Source organism: Argopecten irradians, chromosome 4, assembly GCF_041381155.1.
Source record: "Argopecten irradians isolate NY chromosome 4, Ai_NY, whole genome shotgun sequence".
NCBI classification, from domain to species: Eukaryota; Metazoa; Mollusca; class Bivalvia; order Pectinida; family Pectinidae; genus Argopecten; species Argopecten irradians.
The window spans coordinates 17,642,659-17,663,639 of NC_091137.1; the positions used below are offsets into that span (position 1 = coordinate 17,642,659).

The following is a 20,981-nucleotide window of genomic DNA, read 5'->3' on the forward strand; positions in this document are numbered from 1 at the left end:
TAACACGTTACATACAGGGATTTAATGGGTACGATTTCTAGGTGATATGGAATATATAAACGATTGATGTGTTATCAGCAACATAAGCACCTTCTTATAATTAGTATTTCTATAATCAACAACACCACATCTACATTAGACATGCCCAGTGCCTGTTGATTTGCCCGATGGTCATCAACTGTGCCCCTACACAACTACATTGTATACCACATCAATACTCTTTAAACTACATATTATCTAAACCAAATCCTACAAATAAATTACTATCTAATTTTGAACGAAGATTTAATCAGGATTCTAGCAGAGATAATGAATCAGTTGTACCTGAGAATGAGTTAGATTCTAGCAGAGATAATGAATCAGTTGTACCTGAGAATGAGTTAGATTCTAGCAGAGATAATGAATCAGTTGTACCTGAGAATGAGTTAGATTCTAGCAGAGATAATAAATCAGTTGTACCTGAGAATGAGTTAGATTCTAGCAGAGATAATGAATCAGTTGTACCTGAGAATGAGTTAGATTCTAGCAGAGATAATGAATCAGTTGTACCTGAGAATGAGTTAGATTCTAGCAGAGATAATGAATCAGTTGTACCTGAGAATGAGTTAGATTCTAGCAGAGATAATGAATCATTGTACCTGAGAATGAGTTAGATTCTAGCAGAGATAATGAATCAGTTGTACCTGAGAATGAGTTAGATTCTAGCAGAGAGATAATAAATCAGTTGTACCTGAGAATGAGTTAGATTCTAGCAGAGATAATGAATCAGTTGTACCTGAGAATGAGTTAGATTCTAGCAGAGATAATAAATCAGTTGTACCTGAGAATGAGTTAGATTCTAGCAGAGATAATGAATCAGTTTGTACCTGAGAATGAGTTAGATTCTAGCAGAGATAATGAATCAGTTGTACCTGAGAATGAGTTAGATTCTAGCAGAGATAATGAATCAGTTGTACCTGAGAATGAGTTAGATTCTAGCAGAGATAATGAATCAGTTGTACCTGAGAATGAGTTAGATTCTAGCAGAGATAATGAATCATTTGTACCTGAGAATGAGTTAGATTCTAGCAGAGATAATGAAATGGTTTTACCTGAGAATGAGTTAGATTCTAGCAGAGATAATGAATCAGTTGTACCTGAGAATGAGTTAGATTCTAGCAGAGATAATAAATCAGTTGTACCTGAGAATGAGTTAGATTCTAGCAGAGATAATGAATCAGTTGTACCTGAGAATGAGTTAGATTCTAGCAGAGATAATGAATCAGTTGTACCTGAGAATGAGTTAGATTCTAGCAGAGATAATGAATCAGTTGTACCTGAGAATGAGTTAGATTCTAGCAGAGATAATGAATCAGTTGTACCTGAGAATGAGTTAGATTCTAGCAGAGATAATGAATCATTTGTACCTGAGAATGAGTTAGATTCTAGCAGAGATAATGAATCAGTTGTACCTGAGAATGAGTTAGATTCTAGCAGAGATAATAAATCAGTTGTACCTGAGAATGAGTTAGATTCTAGCAGAGATAATGAATCAGTTGTACCTGAGAATGAGTTAGATTCTAGCAGAGATAATAATGAATCAGTTGTACCTGAGAATGAGTTAGATTCTAGCAGAGATAATGAATCATTTGTACCTGAGAATGAGTTAGATTCTAGCAGAGATAATGAATCAGTTGTACCTGAGAATGAGTTAGATTCTAGCAGAGATAATGAATCATTTGTACCTGAGAATGAGTTAGATTCTAGCAGAGATAATGAATCAGTTGTACCTGAGAATGAGTTAGATTCTAGCAGATATCATGAATCAGTTGTACCCGAGAATGAGTTAGATTCTAGCAGAGATAATGAATCAGTTGTACCTGAGAATGAGTTAGATTCTAGCAGAGATAATGAATCAGTTGTACCTGAGAATGAGTTAGATTCTAGCAGAGATAATGAATCAGTTGTACCTGAGAATGAGTTAGATTCTAGCAGAGATAATGAATCAGTTGTACCTGAGAATGAGTTAGATTCTAAGCAGAGATAATGAAATGGTCAGTTGTACCTGAGAATGAGTTAGATTCTAGCAGAGATAATGAATCAGTTGTACCTGAGAATGAGTTAGATTCTAGCAGAGATAATGAATCAGTTGTACCTGAGAATGAGTTAGATTCTAGCAGAGATAATGAATCAGTTGTACCTGAGAATGAGTTAGATTCTAGCAGAGATAATAAATCAGTTGTACCTGAGAATGAGTTAGATTCTAGCAGAGATAATAAATCAGTTGTACCTGAGAATGAGTTAGATTCTAGCAGAGATAATGAATCAGTTTACTGAGAATGAGTTAGATTTAGCAGAGTATAATACCTGAGAATGAGTTAGATTCTAGCAGAGATAATGAATCAGTTGTACCTGAGAATGAGTTAGATTCTAGCAGAGATAATGAATCAGTTGTACCTGAGAATGAGTTAGATTCTAGCAGAGATAATAAATCAGTTGTACTGAGAATGAGTTAGATTCTAGCAGAGATAATAAATCAGATTTGTACCTGAGAATGAGTTAGATTCTAGCAGAGATAATGAATCAGTTGTACCTGAGAATGAGTTAGATTCTAGCAGAGATAATGAATCATTTGTACCTGAGAATGAGTTAGATTCTAGCAGAGATAATGAATCAGTTGTACCTGAGAATGAGTTAGATTCTAGCAGAGAATCAGGTTGTACCTGAGAATGAGTTAGATTATAGCAGAGATAATAAATCAGTTGTACCTGAGAATGAGTTAGATTCTAGCAGAGATAATGAATCATTTGTACCTGAGAATGAGTTAGATTCTAGCAGAGATAATAAATCATTTGTACCTGAGAATGAGTAGCAGAGAAGAGATAATGAATCAGTTGTACCTGAGAGAATAAGCTTTTGGATTCTAGCAGAGATAATGAAATCATTTGTACCCTGAGAATGAGTTAGATTCTAGCAGAGATAATAAATTTTTTAAATAAATCAGTTGTACCTGAGAATGAGTTAGATTCTAGCAGCTAATCATGAATCAGTTGTACCCAGACTGCAGAATGAGTTAGATTCTTGCATAGATAATGAAATACCTGAGATGTGTTAATTCCAGCACATAATAAATCAGTTGTACCTGTCCCAGCAATCCAACCTTAAGGATTCCAGCAGACCCCATAGGCCAGAATCATTTGCACTGCCTGATTAATAAAGTTAGGCCATAGCTAGAATTCAATGAATCAGTTGTACCTGAGAATGAGTTAGATTCTAGGGCAAGATAAAACCCCACCTTAATCATTCACCTAGGGCCCAGAGTTTTCTTTACATACAAAGTATAATATCGCAAATTTTCATTGAGAAAATCATTAGATTTTGCATGTAATAAAAAACAGATTGTCATTGATAATTTAATTTATATTCATGTAATAGAAAGGCATATATTTTAATGAATTAAGTTTGTTGTTAAAATTCATACAGCAATGAGTTAAATTCATTAAGTAGATTTTATGGAATGTTTCATGTAAAATTTTTTGCTGTAAATCAAGACTTTACACCAAATATGGAATCACCTTTCAATTATTTACCGCATGCATCATAAATTCAAGGGCCAGTAATAATCTGGTCTACCTCAAGAATGTGGGTCAGAATTGCAAAATGAATAAGAAAATTTTATAAGAATTATGATTTCTGACAAGAGGCCCAAGGCCTGTATCCTCACCTGTTTTTATTCCAATAATATTCTGAATACAGTTCACTGAGAATTTTTATTTTCATATGAATATTTACCTCTAAATCCCCTATTGGGCCCCAATGGTTGCCATGTCAGAGCCAAAAATTTATACAAGTTCTGTTCCCCTTCCCCCAAGGATGTTTGTTCTAAATTTGGTTATATTCCATGCAGAACTCTAGACTAGTAGCGATTTATAGGATTTACCTTTATTTCCCCTATTGGGCCCCGCCTGAGTTTCCTGCCCCCGGGGGGGTCAGAGCCAAAATTTATACAATTCTGTTCCCTTCCCCAAGGATGTTTTGTGGCCAAATTTGGTCACAATCATGAAGAACTCTAGACAAGTAGCGATTTATAGGATTTACCTTTTTTCCCTATTTGGGCCCCGCCCCTCCTGCCCCCGGGGGTCAGAGCCAAAATTTATACAAGTTCTGTTCCCATTTCCAAAGAATTTTTGGGCCAAATTTGGTTACAATCCATGCAGAATTTCAGATGACTTAGTAGCGATTTATAATGAAAGGATTTACCTAATTTCCCCTATTGGGCCCCAGCCCCTCCTGCCCCCGGGGGTCAGAGCCAAAATTTTATACAAGTTTGTTCCCCTTCAAAAAGGAAATTTGTGTGCCAAATTTGGTCACAATCCATGCAGAACTCTTGACAAGTAGCGATTTATAGGATTTACCAAAATTTCCCATATTGACCCCGCCCCTCTGCCCCCGGGGGGTCAGAGTCAAATCATTTGTACAAGGTTCTGTTCCCCTTAAAAAAGACCATTGTGATCATATTTGGTTACTATCCATTTCAGAATTCTAGACTAGAGTCGATTTATAGGAAATTTATTTCCCCTTTTGGAAAGCCCCTCCTGCCCCGGGGGGTCAGAGCCAAAATTTATATCAATTTTGAAATATAAGGATGTTTTGTGGCCAAATTTGGTTCACAATCCATGCAGCTTGAGTTATATAACAATCATTTGTAGCGATTTATAGGATTTACTTTAGGCCCCTATTGGGCCCCGCCTCCTGCCCCGGGGGGTCAGAGTCAAAAATTTAGTTACAATTTCTGAATCCCCACCTAGATGATGTTTGTTGCAAATTTGGTTACAATCCATGCAGAACTCAGGACTAGTAGCGATTATATGGTTACCTTTATTTCCCCTATTGGGCCCGCCCCCTTCAGGCCCCCCAGGGGATCAGAGCCAAAATTCATACAAGTTCTGTTAACCTAAAACCCCATAAGGATTTTGTGGCCAAATTTGGTCACAATCCATGCAGAACTTCAGAACTCCTGTAGATATTTAAAGGAAATGTTTAATGAAATCCGGACCCTGATTGGACCCCGCGGACTGGACTCACGAGGGGTCGAGCCACGCCATACATAATTCACAGGCCCTTTCCCACCAGGTGAGCTCAAAATAGACCCTGATGATGATGATAATTATAATCATGCATGATGGATGATATGACAGATGATAAAATCAATTTTAGATAATTATCCTACAAATATATCAATTGCAACATATATCAGTCAATCTGCCCATCAATCAGCATCCAAAATTTATTTAAAGTTTAAAGTTCTATCCCACCATTAATGGTTGTTGGCCAAATTTGGTTACAATCCATGCAAAGTTTCTCTAGGACAAGTAGCCATGGAAATCAGGAATGAATTACTATTTGACCCCTATTGAGGGCAGCACAGCTCCTGCCCCACGGGGGGTTTTTGGAAGACTGCCAAAATTTTATCTTTCTGTTCCCCCTCCCCCAAGGATGTAATGTGGTCAAATTTAGCTCTTACAATTTCATGCAGATCCTCTAAGATCAAGTGCGATTTTAGGATTAACCTTCACCCCACCTAGGGCCAGCACCTCCTGCTTAACGGGGGGTCAGAGCCAAATTTCACAAGTTCTGTTCCCCTCCCCCAAGGATTGGCAAAATTTGGCCAGCAATCCATGCAGAACCCATAAGTAGCGATTAAGGATTTAAATTTTTCCACAAACGTGACCATTGGAACACACGGTAAGGTCATCCAGAGCCTAAATTTATACAAGTTCTGTTCTCCTTCCCCCCAAGGATGTTTAATAAACCAATTTGCACACAATCCACCCAATTAGGGCCAGCATAGTAGTTCATTTAAAGGATTTACTTCTATTTTTCTAATTCAGGGCCCCTCGAGTTCCTGCCCCCGGGGGGTCAGAAAAATTAACAAATTTCTTCCTTAAGTTACATGTTTAACAGATCTAGCATCTTGTTACAATGGAACTTCATGCAGAACCCACTAGGACAATTTCTAGCGATTTGCATGAGGATGCTCACCAATTTTCCTATTGCAACCTAGGGTCAGATTTTTTTAGCCTTATTTCTCCTTGTAAGGCAATGAAAGCTTTTGGGGAATTTGGTTCTCAATCCATGCAACTTAGGACAAGTAGGATATTAAAGATTTACATCAATTTCCCCTATTGAGCCCTGCCAGCCACCCCACTAGTCAGTGCCACCCCATACAAGCTGTTCTGGTCCCCAAGGATGTTTGTGGTCAAATTTGGTTACAATCCATGACTGAATTATAGGAGCACAAGTAGCCAAAAGATTTACCTTAAGGCCCTGCTAATGAGCTCCCTCAGGGCCAGCACTGCCCCCGGGGGTCAGAGCCAAATTTATACAAGTTATGTTCCCCTTCCCCCAAGGAGTTTTGTTGTCAAATTTTACAATCCATGCAGAATTCTGACAAGCAAGCGATTTAAAGGACACTCTATTTTACCTCATTGGCCCCAAAATCAAAATTTACCCCACGGGGGGTCTGAGCCAAAATTTATACAATATTTGTTCCCTCCCCCAAGATTGTTTGTTGGTCAAATTTGTTTACAATCCATGCAGAACTCTAGGACAAGTAGCGATTTAAAGGATTTACTTCTATTTTCCAGCCATGATTGGAGCCCTAGCCCACCTTCCTGCCCCCGGGGAGCGTCAGAGCCAAAATTTTATACCAAGTTCTGTTCTCCTCCCCCCAAGGATGTTTGTGGTCAAATTTGGTTACAATCCATTGCAGAAAACTCTAGGACAAGTAGCGATTTAAAGGATTTACTTCTATTTTACCCCTATTGAGCCCTGCCCCTCGAGCTCCTTGCCCCGGGGGGTCAGAGCCAAAATTTATACAAGTTCTGTTCTCTCTTCCCCCAAGGATGTTTGTGGTCAAATTGGTTACAATTCATGTGCAGAACTCTAGGACAAGTAGCGATTTAAAGGATTTACCTCTATTTTTATTGTTACCTATTGAGCCCCGCCCCTCCTGCCCCCGGGGGGTCAGAGCCAAAATTTATAACAAGTTCTGTTCTTCCTCCCCCAAGGATGTTTGTGGTCGAATTTGGTTACAATCCATGCAGAACTCTAGGACAAGTAGCGATTTAAAGGATTTACTTCTATTTTCCCCTATTGAGCCCTGCCCCTCCTGCCCCCGGGGGGTCAGAGCCAAAATTTATACAAGTTCTGTTCTCCTCCCCCAAGGATGTTTGTGGCCAAATTTGGTTACAATCCATGCAGAACTCTAGGACAAGTAGCGATTTAAAGGATTTACTTCTATTTTCCCCTATTGAGCCCTGCCCCTCGAGCTCCTGCCCCCGGGGGGTCAGAGCCAAAATTTATACAAGTTCTGTTCCTCTTCCCCCAAGGATGTTTGTGGTCAAATTTGGTTACAATTCATGCAGAACTCTAGGACAAGTAGCGATTTAAAGGATTTACCTCTATTTTACCCTATTGAGCCCCGCCCCTCCTGCCCCTGGGGGTCAGAGCCAAAATTTATACAAGTTCTGTTCTCCTCCCCCAAGGATGTTTGTGGTCGAATTTGGTTACAATCCATGCAGAACTCTAGGACAAGTAGCGATTTAAAGGATTTACTTCTATTTTCCCCTATTGAGCCCTGCCCCTCCTGCCCCCGGGAGGTCAGAGCCAAAATTTATACAAGTTCTGTTCTCCTCCCCCAAGGATGTTTGTGGTCGAATTTGGTTACAATCCATGCAGAACTCTAGGACAAGTAGCGATTTAAAGGATTTACTTCTATTTTCCCCTATTGAGCCCTGCCCCTCGAGCTCCTGCCCCCGGGGGTCAGAGCCAAAATTTATACAAGTTATGTTCCCCTTCCCCCAAGGATGTTTGTAGTCAAATTTGGCTACAATCCATGCAGAACTCTAGGACAAGTAGCGATTTAAAGGATTTACCTCTATTTTACCCTATTGAGCCCCGCCCCTCCTGCCCCCGGGGGGTCAGAGCCAAAAATTTATACAAGTTCCGTTCTCCTCCCCCAAGGATGTTTGTGGTCGAATTTGGTTACAATCCATGCAGAACTCTAGGACAAGTAGCGATTTAAAGGATTTACTTCTATTTTCCCCTATTTAGCCCTGCCCCTCCTGCCCCCGGGAGGTCAGAGCCAAAATTTATACAAGTTCTGTTCTCCTCCCCCAAGGATGTTTGTGGTCGAATTTGGTTACAATCCATGCAGAACTCTAGGACAAGTAGCGATTTAAAGGATTTACTTCTATTTTCCCCTATTGAGCCCCCTCCCCTCCTGCCCCCGGGGGGTCAGAGCCAAAATTTATACAAGTTCTGTTCTCCTCCCCCAAGGATGTTTGTGGTCGAATTTGGTTGCAATCCATGCAGAACTCTAGGACAAGTAGGGATTCATAGGATTTACCACTATTTCCCTTATTGAGCCCCGCCCCTCCCCCCCCGGGGGGTCAGAGCCAAAATTTATACAAGTTCTGTTCCCCTCCCCCCAAGGATGTTTTGTGGTCAAATTTGGTTACAATCCATGCAGAACTCTAGGACAAGTAGCGATTTAAAGGATTTTTACTTCTATTTCCCCCTCTGCCCCGAGGGGTTCTAGAGCAAATTTTATACCATAGCCTGTTCACCCTCCCCCTACGAAGGATGTAATGTGGTCCCAAATATGGTTACAATCCAGCAGCATCTCTAGGACAAAGTAGCGATTTATAGGGATTTACCTTATTTTCCCCAACTGTTTGGGGTCCCCCTCCCCCTCCCCTCCTGCCCCCCCCAAGAAGATTTAATAACACATTTCTGAATCTACCCCTTTCCCCCAAGGTGGATATTTTGCGCAGGCCCATATTTGGTTACAATCCATGCAGAACTCATATTGACTAGTAGCGATTTAATAGGAAATTGTTGACAGAAAGAGCAAGAGTACGGAGAGGGAGGGACTTGCCAGGGGACAGCCGGCGTCCATGGACATAGAGCTCACCCTAATCATTCACACGGCCCATATGGGCCAGGTAGAGCTAATAAATCTAGATAATCATCGAGGGAACATGTGCGCAATCACTCTATGCTTACCCCCCCTTTTATCGCCAGCGGTTCCTTCCCCCGCCGGTTTTCACGTACCGGACGACCGACAACCCGCCCCCCCTCCCGCTCACCACCATCATCAGATTCACATAGAATCAACAAACAGTACATAAATTAGCTATAGCATAGCGACGTATTGGGATACTCTGTTATCAGCTGTCTCGTGATTTAAAACAATATATGTTATGTCTACCAGCTAGCTACCATATGGCGATGAAGTTATTGTCATCTTCAAATCGATCTACATTAGATATTTTCTAAAATGTTTCATTAATAGAAGTCATGCTGGTAAAATACTGTAACATTTTGGTAGAAAAATGAGTTCGGCGTTCCACTTTGTGTGATAAGCGTCATTGAAACAATGTGAAAAGGAATGGAATATAAAGTTAATTTAATTATTATGAATAGGGTGGCGGGTAGGGTGCGGGGGGCCCTAATGTTCTGTCTTCATGGCACAAACAAGCGACGCAAACTATAAAATCTAAGTTTAACAGATACATTATACACGAAAATATAAGAAAAAACAAGAGGCCGAGGCCTGTATCGTCACGCTGGTTTGTAATTTCAAGTCATGCTTGTCTGAATATAGGTTCGTTTGTTTCTTTTTTGATAGGATTTGAAAATTTACCTCTTATTTCCCGTATTGGGACCGCCCTCCTGCACCCGGGCGGGATCAGAGCCAAAATTTATACAAAGCTTCTGTTCCTTCCCCCAAGGATGTTTGTGGCCAAATTTGGTTACAATCCATGCAGAACTCTAGGACAAGTAGCGATTTATAGGATTTACCTCTATTTCCCCTATTGGGCCCCGCCCCTCCTGCCCCCGGGGGGGTCAGAGCCAAAATTTATACAAGTTCTGTTCCCCTTTCCCCAAGGATGTTTGTGGCCAAATTTGGTTACAATCCATGCAGAACTCTAGGACAAGTAGCGATTTTATAGGATTTACCTCTATTTCCCCTATTGGGCCCCGTCCCTCCTGCCCCAGGGGGATCAGAGCCAAATTTTATATACAAGTTCTTTCCCCCTTCCCCCAAGGATGTTTGTGGCCAAATTGTGGTTACAATCCATGCAGAACTCTATTAGGACCAAGTAGCGATTTATAAGGATTTTACCTCTATTTCCCCTATTGGGCCCCGCCCCTCCTGCCCCAAGGGGGTCAGAGCCAAAATTTTATACAAGTTCTGTTCCCCTTCCCCCAAGGATGTTTGTGGCCAAATTTGGTTACTTCCATGCAGAACTCTAGGAAGAAGTAGCGATTTATAGGATTTCCTCTATAATCCCCTATTGGGCACCCGACCCTCCTAGCCCCGGGGGGACAGAGCAAAAATTTATATATATTACAATTCTGTTCCCTCCCTCAAGGCTTGTTTGTGGCCCCAAATTTGGTGTACAATCCATGCAGAACTCTAGGACAAAGTTGGTGTTATATAGAAATTACTTTTATTTTCCTATTGGGCTGCGCACCCTCCTGACCCCCGGGGGGTCTGAGCCAAAAATTTATACAGTTCTGTTCCCCTTCCCCCAAGGATGTTTGTGGGCAATAATTTGGTTACAATCCCATGCAGAACGCTTTTGACTAGTAGCGATTTAAGGAAATGTTGACGGGCTCAAACGGACGACGGGACCCGCGCATGACATAAGCTCACGGGCCTTCGGGGCGGCAAGGTACAAGGTGAGTAAAAACCATTCAACAAATTCAATCCTCAACACTGAACGAGCTTCAGCGTTTGCGGCCTGTCATTTATTGTTCAGACATATTGGGGCGGTAGTGCGTTTGCTCCCCGGTGCAGCCTCTCCCAGCAGTAATGCTAATGCCAAAAGCAATAACATAGAGTAGAATACACCATTTATTAGTATTATTAAGATAATAAATAATAAAACTTAGACAATTAATCAGCTATAGAATTGCAGTCAAATTATCAGCACGACCAAGAGCAAAGATGAGCAAAAGGAAATCATCACCTTAACCTCACATTAACGTCTAAAAATTGCGCCACAAAATCATAAGATTTCCGCATAACTGCGGCATCGTCCAGGTTCTTTAATTACACAGAGAAATCCGTATCTTTATGAGTATTTCTTTGAGTTTATGCTAGACAATTATTACATCATATACTTCTGATAGTTTTAAAGCCCGTTCTATTAATTGCTTAAATCATGTCTTCTACGAACATCGAAATAGATAATAAATTATACAAGTAGAGGTATTTTCGCCTCTCCCTATAATGTCTGTGGCACCATGATTCCTATTAAAACAATCTGGCTGCGCTCTTTAAGAGGCTTTGCTTCACAAGTCATTTAATTATTAATGAAAAATATCAACATCAATCATCACTACATTGGATACAGCCACTGTAGTAATTACAAAGACTTATAATTATGTGATTGGCTTTAATTTAATAGGCCTAGTTTTTGTATGCAAACCCTTTATAATTGTTTATTCATCATTAACCAAATAAATTCGCTGTGTGCACAAACTATAGTAGAAAGTAAACGATAATTTTACAAAACTTTCCTTCTGTTTAACATTTTTTTCGACCAATGCCACCCAATGACCCCGAGATTGGGGATTCCCCCTTTACATTGATGTGCGCAGAGCAGATAGTAAAAAACATTAAGGTAGAAAAGCCTAATTCAAATCCTATACGACACATCGTGTAGTCAGTAGAAAACTATTGAATACCGATTAGTCGTGTCTTCTATTAGTGTTGATGATTAAGTCCCCGGACGCGTCTCAAACCTGCAGTCATCACGCTCCCTGAAATCTGCAGTTGTTCAGTAGAAAGACAGCATTTCGCATTCTTAATCGTAAACTTCATTAGCATATAAAATTCGCGAGAAATCTGAGTCTGCACATCATAACGGTATTGACCGATCATTTTTTTTTTTCCACGGAAAACTATAGAAGAATAGCATTTAAAAATTTAGCATAATGGGTTGATTAAACTTAAAGATGATCTAAACACTCTACAAAACATATCACATTTTTTCAGAAAAATATCGATACATAATTTTTGAATAAATTGTTCTTGTCCCGTTGGAGCCATTCCTTGTTTCAAGGCGCATGCGCAACGACCTGTCGCCGTTCTTTCCGGCAATAAACAGGTAAGGATTTGGGTATGTCAATGAATTTTGTTTAATGCAAATCGTGTTTGCACTTGTGACTAGGATTAAACCAAACATCGAAGGTAGCGACTTATGTAGTTTGGTGTAATAAGCGTTTTTTCTAACTATGTACACTCTTATATTTTTAGTGCGATGTACGTGATTTATGTAGCTTATGAGAAACTTGTCAGTCTAAGTGACAGTAGACCGGTGTTATGCAGAACGGGTTGAAAAGAGAGAAACCTAACGCAAGAGAACAAGATGTTTTCCATGTCAAGAATCGCAATCGAACAGCGGAGGGTGCCAGATGCGTGGGAATGTATGATTTAATAGCATCTCTGTGCTTTGTGAATATCATATTTTAGCATTGCTTTAATATTTTAAATTTGTTATTTTCTTTAAGTAAATCTAACGTGTGTTACTCTTCTGAAAAGGTCATCTCTGAAATTTTGCACGAAGTTGTTCGTCGTAGAAATAGTTCATATCGGAATCAATTAAACAATAAAAATCCAAACTACCTATTTCATTAACTTGTATGTTTGAAATAAGTATAGCAAATTTTAGTTTTGTCAAGCATTTTTTTTTCGCATCAAAGACAATCTGTTGGAAACTATTTGTCTTAAGCCGGGTGCATTCAATGGTCATGATATGACTTGATTAACTAAATGCAATAATTTTGAACATTACGCTTTCTATTTTGAACACCAACAAGGAATAATGACGTAACCTCACATAACGTCAAAAAATGGCGCCAAAATCATAAGATTCGCATACGCGGCACTCCAGGTCTTAAATGGACACAGAGAAATCCGAATCTTTGAGTATTTCTTTGAGTTTATGCTAGACAATTATTACATCATATACTTTGATAGTTTAAAGCCCGTCCTTTTATTTCTAAATCATGTCTTCTACGTACATGAAATAGAAAATAAAATATACAAGTAGAGTTTCGCTCTTCCTATATGCTGTGCATGATTCATATTAAAACATCTGGCTGCGCTCTTTAAGGGCTTGCCTTCAGTCATATAATTATTATTGAAATATCAACATCAATCATTACACCTTGAGTACAGCCACTGTAGTATTACAAAGACTTATAATTTCTGATTGCTTTAATTTATAGCCTATTTATTTTATGGCAAACCTTTATTTGTATATTCATCATTAACCAAATAAATTCTCTGTGTGCACAAACTATAGAGAAGTACACATAATTTTGCAAACCATCCTTCTGTTTACATTTTTCTACAATGCACCCAATGACCCGAGATTGGGGATTCCCCTTTACTTTGAAGTGCGCGAGCAGATAGTAAACAACTTTAGGTAGAAAAGCCTAATTCAAATCCTATCGACACGATCGTGTAGTCAGTAGAAAGACTATACCGATATGTGTGTCTTCTATATGTTGTATTAAGTCCCCGAGCGTCTCAAACTGCAGTCCACATCCCTGAAATCTGCAGTTGTTCAGTAGAAAGACAGCCATTTGCATTCTTAATCGTAAACTTCATTAGCATAAAAATTCCGCGAAATCTGAGTATGACATCATACGGAATTGACCGATCATTTTTTCCGGAAAAAAATAATAAAATAGCATTAAAAATACATAATGGTTGATAAACTTAAAAGATATCTAAACATTCTTACAAAACATATCACATTATTTCAAAATATATCGATACATAATTTTGAAAAATTGTTCTTCCCGTTGAGCACTTCCTTTTTCATGGCGCATGCGCACGACTGTCCTCTAGCCGGCATAAACGGTAAGGGTTTGGTGACATTGAATTTTGTTAATGCAATCCGTTGCACTTTGACAGCTTAAACCAAACATCGAAGGTAGCGACTATGTAGTTGGGTGTAATAAGCGTTTTTCTAACTATGTAATTTTATATTTTTTGTGCGATGACGTATTTATAGCTTATGAGAACTTGTATCTAATGACAGTTGACCGGTGTTTTGCAGAACGGGGTTGAAAAGAACTAACCGCAAGAGAACAAGATGTTTTCCTGCTCAAGAATCGCCACACCAGCTGCCAGATGCGTGGTATGTATGATTATATATCTTGTGCTTTGTGAATATCATATTTTAGCATTGCATTATATCTTAAAATTGTTATTTTTTTAGTAATCAAGTCCGTACTCGTCTGAAGGTCATCTCTGAAATTTTGACGAAGTTTCTTCGTAGAAATGGTCATATCGAATAATTAATGCATAAAAATCCAAACTACTATGTCATTAACTTGTTGTTTGAAATAAGTAATAGCGAATTTTAGTTTTTCAAGCATTTTTTCGCATCAAAACAACCTGTTGGAAACTTTTGTCTAAGCCGGGTGCATTCAATGTCAATATATGACCTTTGAACTAAATGCAATAATTTGAACATTACGTTTCTATTTTGACACCAACAAGAGTAATTAAGTGTTTCTTAAGTATCTATCTACAGTTTTGAGCCAAAAAGAAGCCCTAGTTTTTGCTTGGTGATTATTTCCTGTTCGGCATCAACTTGCCACTACTCCCTACGCGTATTGCTAATGGGGTATGATTTCTATGAATTGAATCTAATATAGGGTTTTGTGTAATTGACAAATTCATTTACGTAATACGGTCAAATATTATTTGCTACATGACAAATTGTCAGTCTGTTAATTATCTTGTATATTAAATCGGATCTGTGATGGCTGGTTTCTGGGCTCACACTAACTTTCCAGTTTGCTGATCAAAAGTTGCGAAAGTTGTTTTTTTCTCTTTAGCAAATAAGAATTTCATTTAGCAAATTGTGAAAAACATTCAATTACTAAGGTGCATCAAATAATGTTTTTTATGCATCAAGTGAAAAGTACACACATACAAAAGATCCTGATCATTCATTAAACCATACTCCGTCGTGCGTATCGTTACTTAACATCTCTTCAACATAAAAATGTATATGGTACAGTAACTGAATAATTTATTAAATGCTTTAGACTTGCTATGAAAGTAATGTGACTGAAAAAACTATGTTTGAAGCTTGTGTCCGTGCGATTGGATATCGGGTATGTGAAGAAAAACTTCAGATCGATTCTTTATTAAAGAAAATGCGAATAGGTAGCGTGAGCCCAGGGTTCAAAATCCTGTTGACAGGCACTATCTGACACTTTTGTTATATGTAAGCCATGAAGCTCACTATTGGTGATGCCGATTTACTTTTGTTGCATACCAGGTACACAGGTTGGTAAAATTGCAGAAAGAAATTGCTATGCAAACTTGAACCGAGGCACTCTACCTAATCACCTGGGGGACTTTTGGGTTTTTTTTTTTTTTTTTTTTTTACAAAGTCTTTATCATCTTTTGGCTTATCATTAGGTTTATGAAGTCACGAAGGTTACACTTCTTATTTGTGAAAAGAAGAGAACAGACTCATATATCTTTCTGGTGCTTCCAATCCAGGGGTGGATATATTATATCAGTGTTTTTCCTGGGCATTTTTGGAAATTTTCACCTGGTAAAAATTGGGGAATTTTGTGCTATAAAAGTATGAAATGAAAAATTTTGACAGTGTTCATGGAAATTTTGGAAAAGGTAGAAATAAACAATTATCCTTCTCTATAAGAATCAAGTGTAATATTGTATACTAAAATACAACGTTCAGACTTGGGATTTTGGGATTTTTTTGTTTCGTCACACAAAATGGGCATCAACTCACTGATTTGGGATATTTAGACATAGATTTGGGAAAAAATAACAAGAAATACAATTGGGAGTACATATATATGTAACCTCGATAATAGTAACCCCTGGAGTATCGAGCAGGAGTACACATCTCTCCTTAGCAGACCAAGGGTACTATTTTGTTACCCTTGGCAACCCTGTCAGATTCTGTTGTGGAGACTGTCGATACAATGTAGGGGGTCCCGGCGGGCGGAACAATTTCAAATTGTAGATGCAATTTCCTGCATTCTAGTGAATTTTGATAGCAAATTTGCAGGTCTCAAAGCATACAATTTTTCCTTCAACTAAACATGCACATTTGTCTGAAATATAACAGCCCACCAGGCTACTGTTAGTTACAACCCCTGTCGAGGATGGCGTTTTACATGCATAAAGGTACCTTTGTGACATTGTTCCTACCTATGAAAATTGGTGAATTGAGTTGCTGAGGTATTTATATAGATTACATCTTTTAAACTGAACTTCCCTTTCCAGGTTGCAAACAGCAGCCGTGCATGGGCTAGACCAATGAGCAGTGTAGTATCACAGAAACAAGAGGTAATTTCATGATTACTGAAATGAATGCTTCTATTAACATTTTTTGAACATCATTTTCCAAAATTTAGTTGGATGATTGAACAATAATGTTGCAAAATCACATATATCCCATCTTTAAGACCAATATTTATAAAATGATTTAGTATTCCAGAAAATATTTCAACATTAGTATTCTATTTTGGCTGTTCTGCATCAGATAAAAAATATTATTAAGGCAAACTTGTAAAATGTGAGCTGTATAGTACATGTATATATCATAAAATAAATGGTTGTTATTTTCTAGGCTTCACAACAGCGGCCAGCAGGTAACATAGCTGCATGGAATGGTCTCAATGGTGTAAACTGGACTCCATCCAACCCTAGTGTATTAAATCAGGTAAACTGGATGCCATGTCGATTTTAAGTTTTGGTTTCTTACTGTGTTGTATAATTGACGAAGAATTAGAATCAGTTGTAATTTGATGCCGTATTACAGAGCTTTTTCTCACTACTTTGGGAATGGCCCCTGTGGCTTTGAATTTGGGAAAATGTGCAACAAAAACAACATTTGCGAAAAATGATAAAATATTTTTTTAAAATGGCTTTTCTGGTCATTTTGTCCGTAATGGGAGTCTTGTGCAGTAAATAATTGTAGAAAGAATTTACCAACTTTTTGTACCACATTTTGGGTAAATTATCACAGTATTTAGTAGGTGTATAAATGATTCAATCAGAATATACTTAATCATTTTATAGAGAATTTTCTTACAATAATCATAATGATGAAAATTTTGTCCAGACATCAAAAAAAGTTAATGTTCAGGTATTCTTTTGCTGATATTGTGGTTCCCGTGATAATCACTAACCTGTCACTATACACAGGTTTTGAAATATTATATGACAAATAAATGAATAAATAATGAAATCTACATTTACCAAACATTTTATTCGGTTTATCATCTGTGTTAATTTATTTCTGGCAATTTGTATTCTGACTCTGAGTTATGAAAAGGCGTCCATCAAGGTGACATAAATGCTTAACACTGCCTTTTGATTGAAATGCTCTGACTTGAATGCTTTAGAATACATTTTGTTTGGAATTTCCTATTTCTATAGCGAAAACAGTAGGTTAAGTTGTCAAGCCGATACAGCTATGTACAGCATGCTTGCGTATTGGTATATTAATATGTTGATTCAGCCCTAAATCTAACAGAAAGAAAATTCTGTAATACTATTCAGCAACAGATATCAACCTATTTTATCTGTCTGTAAATGTCTGTTGATTGCTTCATTTACTACAGTGTTTGCTTGAGGCAAAAATCTTGATTGTTTTGCTTTTATAATGCAGATCCGATCACTCCAAACTAGTGCTACAAGAAAAGATATTGATACCGCTGCCAAATATATCGGAGCTGGAGCAGCTACAGCCGGATGTGCTGGATCAGGTGGGTTTCATCAGACAGGGTATCTCTTCATGTTGCTACCAGTTTACTCTCAATATTTGTCCTCCTGCCTGTTGCTGGTTGGAAAAGTGTGTAACTGTGTTTGGTACCAGTTATCATTAATTTGGTCCTATACCAGGATCTATAACAGACTGTCTAAATCAAATCTAAACCAAAAAAAAATGAATGTTTGAAGCTAAATATTGTACATTAATGCAAGTGCACACTGTAAATTGAAAACCACACACCAGTACATGTATTTCTAGAGTACACTGAAAACTAGAGTATTAGGCTATTAGCGGCATGGCAAATTTGCAGATAAAAAGTCGGTTTATAATCAATATACTGGTTTACATTTCTTTGCAAATTCATTTATGTCTGGCTTTTGTAAAGGTTAGTCCATATTTGGTCCTAAATTGTTATTGATGGCACTTATTGGATATGGGGTAAATTTTACAACACAACATTTACACGTTCCATCAAATTCCTTTATTTTTGTTCTCCAGGAGCTGGTATTGGAACAGTGTTCGGAAGTTTAATCATTGGATTCGCCAGAAACCCATCACTGAAGGGCGATCTCTTCACCTATGCCCTGCTGGGATTCGCTTTGTCTGAAGCTATGGGTCTCTTCTGCTTGATGATGGGTTTCCTACTTCTGTTTGCATTTTAAGGTGTGGAGAAAAACTGACAGAGTGTTTGTTTGTAGACTGATGTAAATGTACTACCAGATCAACAAGTGTGATTGTGAGTCATCTTCAGGGCCTGTATGTAAAAAGCTCACATCAATCAAGACCAAACCACATAGTGGTACAATGGAGTTCTTTTATATATAAATTAATTTTAAAAAAAGTGTACAGACAGTCAACAAAATAACGAAGAACTGTAAAATTGACTTTCTGGATGAGCTGTTGTGTCCTCGATTGAAGTTGTACAGAAGATAATATTAAATGCAGACTGTGTTTTTATATGCAGTTTAAATAAATATTATCTAGTATAGGCAGGTCTGGATTTAGCTGTTATTTTTGTGTCGAGAGGAAGTGGGTATAACATTTAATCCATAGTATATAGTGCTAAAATTGTTTTGACCAGATTCATATAAAAATGTTAAAACAAGTCTTTTCTTGTTTTCTTTTGAAATTGTTGGGAGGATGACTTTAAGTTATATATTTAAAAAATTGATAAACTTTGGGAATGCACATTTCTTTTTGTTTTGGTTGTTTTTCCCCCTGATTCAGAAGACTTCAAAATGTTGCCATCAAACAGTATTCCGTCACAATCTTCAAGTAGTAATGAAGTTTACTAAGTGCTGTAGGACAGAATAAGAGTGTTGTCTAAAGATCGGTTGATTGTACAAAACATGCTATAAACAGCTGCTCTTTCTTTTTAAAAAGCCCACTACCTTTGTCAACGGGATTGATAATTTTGTAATATTGCAAAAGTTATAAGCTCACCTTTAATACACTTATTTGTCATCACCTACTGAACAGTTTAGTTAAAATAAGTTAATTAAAAGCCACACTATACGTAAAATCAACAAAAAGTCTAGTTAGATTTGGCCTTGTAATTGATATTGTTTGAATTTGTAGATGTAGTTGAAATTAAGTTATTTCAAGGAATATTTATAATGATTGTGGTACAGCAGTTGTTGAGAATATAGCCCGTTTTGTCTCCTTGTAAAAATAATGACAGTTGCGTGTCACACACTTCAATGGGCAAGCCAGTTGTCCCGCCCCCTACATATAGATGATTTAAAGATGCTCCACCGTCAACAGAGCATAAATGATATTCATCATTTGAACAATAATCGGTGTTTAATCGTGTATATTTATGTCTAATTAACACAGAAAATAATATTATATAATTTATTTTGCCTTTGGTGCATGAGCAATCAGTACTTCATCCCATATAGGATATATTGGTACCAAGGAATTTTTTCAGGATGCAATTAATTATTTTTCATATTTTTAACTTTAAGTAAAATTAGAAGCTCAAACTGTTCAATGGTGGTAATGGTGTAAAGTAAGTAACTTTTGAAACTTATGAAAAATACTTAATTGTCTGCTTCTAGTTTTGATAGTAAAGAAATACCATTTGTCAGCGATGGAGCATCTTTAAGGCTTTTAAGCATTTAGCAGAAACTACCATTTTTGTTCTGCCTTTGATGTCAGGAAGTGTTGCTTTTCCTCCAGTGTTGTCAATATTTCCATTTCAAGCGACTTAATTTACTTTTTCAGTTGTTTACATGTTTTACATGTTATTGCATATAATTTTCTCCAAAACCATAAATTTCAGCCTTTTTCAGATTTTTCCATTTTCGTCTCTGTTTAAGCTTGTCTCAAGTTGACTTATCCCGTTAGGGCTCATGTCCTGGTGACCTTTGGAAATGGCCAATCAAATTGCTGCCTGCAAAATTTTGACCGTGAATTTAAGAGGACAATATAGTTTGAAAAAACTCGGAATTATTTTCGTGTAGTCTGTACGTAGTCATCTTGCCTGAAGAGCACAACAAAGCTAATTGTGTATGTATACTGGGACGAAATATCGTTTTCAATTCATGGCTAACCATGGGTCATGCTGAGGTGATCTGAACGAGGAGTTTTTATAACCACACTCACTCACACAAGTACCTGGCACAAAATTTTTAACAATAGTATATTATAAAATACTATAATTATGTATGTTGTTTAAAATCTTGTGCCAGGTCCCTGTGTTCCCCCACCCCCATAACAAAGTTAAGGGGGGAGTAACTGGAAACGGATTGTAATTGTCTGTCTATGTAGAACTAATGGACTGATTTCAATGAAACATGGAAGAATTGTTTTGGACCCTGTGTAGATATGCATGCAGGTTTTCGTTTTTAAAAATTTTTGGTTGCCATGGCAACTATGTCACTATACACAGGTTTCAAAATTTGTTCGAACAACTTCTTCTAAACTACTGGATTGATTTTAATGAAACTTTGCAGTTTGGGACCATGTGTAGACATGCATGCAGGTGGGTGGTTTTTTTTTTTTTTTCGTGGAAAATTTGTCCCAACAACTTTACCTTAACAACTCTATCAATTTCAATGAACAGTATTGTTAAAGATTATTCGGGGATGGGCATGCAGGTTTTCGTTACTCACAATTTTAGTTGCCATGGTAACCAGGTCA

At 37.7% G+C, this 20,981-nt stretch overlaps 3 protein-coding genes across 4 annotated transcripts; all 3 read left to right on the plus strand.

The window, feature by feature from the left end:
• Positions 1–167: 167 nt before the first annotated feature.
• LOC138322137 (uncharacterized 29.1 kDa protein in cryB1 5'region-like) lies at positions 168–653 on the plus strand. The gene has a single exon (XM_069266192.1). It carries the CDS (start codon positions 168–170, stop codon positions 651–653), a length of 486 nt encoding a protein of 161 aa, XP_069122293.1.
• A 197-nt stretch (positions 654–850) lies between these two features.
• Positions 851–2,026, plus strand: LOC138322139 (germ cell nuclear acidic protein-like). Its single transcript, XM_069266193.1, has one exon. The coding sequence runs from the start codon at positions 851–853 to the stop codon at positions 2,024–2,026; it is 1,176 nt and encodes a 391-aa protein (XP_069122294.1).
• Positions 2,027–13,857: 11,831 nt separating this feature from the next.
• On the plus strand, positions 13,858–18,829 carry LOC138320808 (ATP synthase lipid-binding protein, mitochondrial-like). 2 transcript variants are annotated; one of them, XM_069264032.1, is made up of 6 exons: positions 13,858–13,927; positions 14,127–14,207; positions 16,346–16,408; positions 16,692–16,784; positions 17,736–17,832; positions 18,336–18,829. In XM_069264032.1, the coding sequence occupies exons 2-6, from the start codon at positions 14,163–14,165 to the stop codon at positions 18,497–18,499; spliced, it is 462 nt and encodes a 153-aa protein (XP_069120133.1). In that variant the 5' UTR covers positions 13,858–13,927; positions 14,127–14,162; the 3' UTR covers positions 18,500–18,829. The 2 variants fall into 2 exon arrangements, with proteins under 2 accessions (XP_069120133.1, XP_069120134.1); XM_069264033.1 differs by lacking the exon at positions 13,858–13,927 and adding an exon at positions 13,969–14,000.
• Positions 18,830–20,981: the final 2,152 nt, after the last annotated feature.